The sequence below is a fragment of the Pavona decussata genome, unplaced genomic scaffold (assembly GCF_977016875.1).
Source record: "Pavona decussata unplaced genomic scaffold, jaPavDecu1.1 SCAFFOLD_32, whole genome shotgun sequence".
NCBI classification, from domain to species: Eukaryota; Metazoa; Cnidaria; class Anthozoa; order Scleractinia; family Agariciidae; genus Pavona; species Pavona decussata.
Window position 1 is genome coordinate 1,324,088 of NW_028145455.1, and position 5,913 is coordinate 1,330,000.

General features: G+C 41.6%; 1 protein-coding gene across 1 annotated transcript; it reads right to left on the bottom strand.

Annotated features, from left to right (window-relative positions):
* Positions 1–1,534: 1,534 nt before the first annotated feature.
* LOC146484549 (uncharacterized) lies at positions 1,535–3,431 on the bottom strand. Its single transcript, XM_085104513.1, has one exon. It carries the CDS (start codon positions 3,410–3,412, stop codon positions 1,838–1,840), a length of 1,575 nt encoding a protein of 524 aa, XP_084960639.1. The 5' UTR covers positions 3,413–3,431; the 3' UTR covers positions 1,535–1,837.
* Between the last annotated feature and the right edge of the window lie 2,482 nt (positions 3,432–5,913).

Consider the following 5,913-nt stretch of genomic DNA (forward strand, 5'->3'; position numbering starts at 1 on the left):
GTGAAGGAGTTATTTGTTTAGTAGTCACCCACGTGATCGTCACTTTGTGTAACAACGTTTCTACTTAGTAGGGAGAAGCGTTGCGCAATGGTCTAACCAGCGACTGCGCCACTTAACGCAGGATGATGCCAATGCGGCACAAGAGAGTGCATGGTCTATTGCGCCGCACCGACATGAACTTGCAAAAATTACCGGTATGTCTGGGAAAATGAATTGTCGTCTGTCTATCTTTTAACCGTACGCTTGATCTACAAATACTCAAATTCAGACCAAATATGTAATTTTCCGTCGACCTCGCCTCCATAATTGCGTCGACGAAGGAGACGCTCCCTAATCGAGTCGTCCCAATACTGTCCATCATGCCCAGCGCGCGCTTTCGTTAGCGCGGGAAATCGAGAAAAAAGGTTTTATGTTTTATGCAACGTCACAATAGCATCTTGACGTCCAGATACGGTCCATCATGCCCAGCGCATTTCGTACCCAGTATCTACCTGTGTACATGTTCCTAAGCGCGAGAAATCGAGAAAAGAGGTTGTATGTCAATTCCATCTTGAAACATCACAATAGCATTTTGAAGTCCCAATACTGTCCATCATGCCCAGCGCGCGCGTTTCGTACCGTTCCTCGTGGTTTCGCTTCGAAAACTACAAGGCAATGTAAGATCCTTGCGAAATTCTGGAAAACGTGTTGGAAATGGATTTGGTAAAACTGTCATATGGCACTCAGAACAGTAAGCTTCACCTTTTGTTCTCTTTTGTTCGCGTCCGTCATTGTAGTTACTCAAGATCCAATTAATATTCAACCTGTTCGTTGCAGTTCGTTTTCTGGAAATTCCAGAGTTAATACATTTTACTTTGATCACTTCAATCCGAACAAATATTGTAATCACCAAGGTCTGATTTGGTACGTGAGGGCTGCATTAAACATACAAAAAAAGAAGAAAAAAAAACATCCTGCATAAGTAAAAACCTGCACTGGGAAAACAAAGAAGTAACTGAACTACAGTACCCTTCTTGGTAGGATGCCCTGCAGGACTGGTTGCATAAAACGTTTTTAAGATAACACGAATGTTAACGATTGTTCTCAAACAATTACCTATTGTTTTGCAACTATACTTACAGGTTCCCGTAATCTTAACATGATTTATGCAACTCAGCTAAGTGCCTAAGGTGACGCACTTTAATCTTTGATTACTATTAGTTCATATCCTTTTTCAGACAGTTTCTAGAATCTATAATCCATACCCTCTGGAAAGTCATGTCACAAAAAAGACCACATAAAGGAATTTGCAATACAGATTTAATACTCACCATTACTGACATCATTTATAGATTTTAAAGTTACAGACACAATACTTGACTCCAAACTTCGTTATTGATTCTTACTCGTGTAGATTTGTTTCTTTTCTAACAGTAGCTTATGACCCTGGGCCCAGTCTTTATTTTCATTTTGTAACTAACCTCCACATATAGTCCAAAAATTGAAATCGACAATAGTCAAGCAACTAGTCTTAAGCCAGTGTTACCATTAAGTACGTAAATTATGATCATCCGGGTGAGTGTAGTCCTGAGAAGGACTGTTTGTGGTGACGTTGACTGACGTTTCGACAACCTGAGCGGAAGTCATCTTCAGAGTCAAGTGAATTGTGGAACGTCAGTAGGTGGTATATATACGTCTCTGGTTGTTAACCTGATTGGTCAACGAAGTCCAGATGTTATTGGTCGTTTGTCAGTAAGCCGTGATGTTATTGGCTGTGAAGACTGTAAAAAGTGATTGGTGCGTTTCGATCCGTCTTTTGTTAGTCAAAAAGTCCGTGGGTCTATTGTTAGTAAAATGTCTATTGTTTGTTTGTTTCGTTGTTATTGTCAATAAGTCGTTTGTATGGTGCAGGTAGTTGTAGGCAACGGTTGAGTGGCGTTTGTTCTAAGTTAGTAAACCAGCTTTCCAGAGTGAGTCGTTGATAGTAATTTGTACAGTAGGTAATGCACTGGGCAGAGTCCCAGTCGATTCTGTGGTTCGTTTGTAAATGGTGCTCAGCAATGTGATTGTTGATATCACCATTTCCAGTTGCTCGTTTGTGTTCAGTCAGTCGTACGTTTAAATTTCTGCCGGTCTCACCAATATAAGTGGCCTGGCAGTCGCAGCATTTGATCTTGTAAACTGCTCCCTGTTCGTCTTTGTCCTTTACTTTCGTCAGTAGTTGTCGTAAAGTGGTTATTGGTTTGTGAGCTACACGGATATTGTAAGGTTGTAGAATCCGTGCGATAGTCTCAGAAGTGCCCCTTACGTAAGGTATAGTTACAGTAGTTACGGGAGTCGCGTCGTTGTTTGTGACGTTAGGTTCAGTGTTCTTGTAAGTGTTACGTCTAACAAAGTCCTTGTTGTAGTTGTTCTTGTTGAAAACGTTGTCTAAGTAGTTATTTTCGTCTGCGAGTCTGTCAGGTGAGTCACAAACCAGTTGTGCTCGCCTTGTTAAGGTCTGTATAGTCGTTGCTTTGTGAGAAGTAGGGTTGTAGGATGACTGGTCCAGTAGTCTGTCAGTATGTGTTGGTTTCCTGTAAACCGTAGTACTTAGTTTGTTGTCGTTGTTGTTACGGGTAACTAAGCAGTCTAGAAAAGGTATTTTACCATTTTCTTCGATCTCCTTAGTAAATTGTATGTCAGCGTTCTGTCTGTTAAGGTGTTCGTGAAAATCGTCAATTTCGTCTTTGTGTACTGCTGTAAAGGTGTCGTCTACGTACCGTAACCAGAGCGGTAGTGTCCGTTTGTAGGTTGCTAGGGCTTGTTCCTCGATGTTCTGCATGACAATTTCTGCTACAACAACAGAAACTGGTGAGCCCATAGCTGTTCCGTGTAACTGTTTGTAGTGCTTTCCGTTGTACTGGAAGTACGTGGACGTTAAGCAGAGGTTCAGTAAGTCCATTAAGTCATCTGTGGGTAGTGGCAGTTTTGTCGTGGATTTCTCGATGGCGGTAGCAGTACAGTGTAGAGCCAGTTGAAGTGGAATACTGGTGAACAGTGATTTCACATCAAAAGACACAAGTTTGTGGTCGTCAGGTATTTGTACCGTCTTGATGGCGTCAATAAAGGTCTCGGTAGACTGCAGTTTGTGTCGGGATTCGTTTGTCAACGGTTTCAGTATAGTAGTCAAGTATTTGGATAGTTCGCAAGTCGGGGACCCACAGAACGAGACTATGGGTCGCATGGGTATGTTAGGTTTGTGTAGTTTCGGTAGTCCGTAGAGTTTAGGTGGTTGCGGTACGCGGCACCTCAGTCTGTTGTAACGTTGTATGTCAATAACGTCAGTTTTCTTAAGGTCAAGTAGTTTACTGTTGAGTTTACGTTGAAGTGATGGCGTTGGGTCTCGTTTCAGTTCTTCGTATGTCTGTTTGTCGTTAACTAGAGTGTCCATTTTGTCGTAGTAGTCTGTCTTGTCCATAACAACAGTCACTCTGTTGTTGTAGCAGAAATTGTCATGCAGAACATCGAGGAACAAGCCCTAGCAACCTACCAACGGACACTACCGCTCTGGTTACGGTACGTAGACGACACCTTTACAGCAGTACACAAAGACGAAATTGACGATTTTCACGAACACCTTAACAGACAGAACGCTGACATACAATTTACTAAGGAGATCGAAGAAAATGGTAAAATACCTTTTCTAGACTGCTTAGTTACCCGTAACAACAACGACAACAAACTAAGTACTACGGTTTATAGGAAACCAACACATACTGACAGACTACTGGACCAGTCATCCTACAACCCTACTTCTCACAAAGCAACGACTATACAGACCTTAACAAGGCGAGCACAACTGGTTTGTGACTCACCTGACAGACTCGCAGACGAGAACAACTACTTAGACAACGTTTTCAACAAGAACAACTACAACAAGGACTTTGTTAGACGTAACACTTACAAGAACACTGAACCTAACGTCACACACAACGACGCGACTCCCGTAACTACTGTAACTATACCTTACGTAAGGGGCACTTCTGAGACTATCGCACGGATTCTACAACCTTACAATATCCGTGTAGCTCACAAACCAATAACCACTTTACGACAACTACTGACGAAAGTTAAGGACAAAGACGAACCTAACCGCAGACAGGGAGCAGTTTACAAGATCAAATGCTGCGACTGCCAGGCCACTTATATTGGTGAGACCGGCAGAAATTTAAACGTACGACTGACTGAACACAAACGAGCAACTAGAAATGGTGATATCAACAATCACATTGCTGAGCACCATTTACAAACGAACCACAGAATCGACTGGGACTCTGCCAAGTGCATTACGTACTGTACAAATTACTATCAACGACTCACTCTGGAAAGCTGGTTTACTAACTTAGAACGCACGCCACTCAACCGTTGCCTACAACTACCTGCACCATACAAACGACTTATTGACAATAACAACGAAACAAACAAACAATAGACATTTTACTAACAATAGACCCACGGACTTTTTGACTAACAAAAGACGGATCGAAACGCACCAATCACTTTTTACAGTCTTCACAGCCAATAACATCACGGCTTACTGACAAACGACCAATAACATCTGGACTTCGTTGACCAATCAGGTTAACAACCAGAGACGTATATATACCACCTACCGACGTTCCACAATTCACTTGACTCTGAAGATGACTTCCGCTCAGGTTGTCGAAACGTCAGTCAAAGTCACCACAAACAGTCCTTCTCAGGACTACACTCACCCGGATGATCATAATTTACGTACTTATGACATGACTCCTGGGTTCAAACCATTTACAATATTATTATTATTATTATAAGCTTCGATTGAATGCCTTGTATGTTCTTTTTGAAATGTACATGTAGTTCTTAAGCGTCCGTCGTTACGCCTAGGCTTCATAATTGTTGAAATGTGCTTTACAGGATTAAATAGAAATTTCTTTCGGCAGTAGGAATTATTTTTATTAATTATCGGAGAAAGGCTTGCTGTTTTAAAGGTATGGTTCACAGCCTTTTATCAGCCTCACTCTGAGACCCAATTGACAGATAGCGGGTGGTTCGGTCGGAGAGGAAAATTAATGTAAAGTAATACCAACCCCTGACAATCCGTGTACACTTTATGGACAGAGATAAAAATTTTGAAATTGTTGCCTTGGAAGATAAAAATAATTAGAAGTGACTTAAACCCTTCATTTTATCCACAGGTAGGAGATCCTCATCCCCAAACAGGGAAGGGTGTTCTGAGATGTTATTCTCATCAACTGACTGCATTGCCTGGCTCGCAGTGTACTCCACCGAGTCTGTTGCTATAGTAACACTCAATCTAGTGACAATCATTGTTTTTATGAAAAGCAGAAGTCTTCGCAAACGAAGTTTGTACTTGGTTATCAACCTGGCAGTCGCGGATATGTTATGTGGAGGATTTTCGCAAGCCACGGATTTCTCCTTACTTGGAGGGTATTACTGTAATTTTTGGAAAGACTATTTTTATAATTACAAGGTGAACAAGGTTTTGCAAACACTGTTTCTTTTCACTTCCCTTCTAAACATCACTGTGATCTCTTTGGAACGTGTCCACGCGACATTTCGTCCATTTAGACATCGTGTCATCAAAGGATGGGTTTATGGCTTAATAATTATACTCATTTGGGTCACAGCTCTGGTGTTGTCACTAAGTACTTGGCTGGAAATATTTGAAAGCAGGATAACAAACAAGATATGGATGTCGGTCAACTTTCTTTGTCTGTTTGTGATATGTGTATGTTACGCCTCAATTACTTTAAAAATGTCAGGCCTGTGTTGTGGCGCGCGTCCTCAGCACCATGGTGCAGCCAATAGAGAAAAAAAACTGACCTGGACATTGTTTGTCATGACTTTGGTATCTCTACTTATGTGGCTACCATGGACTCTACTTCATTT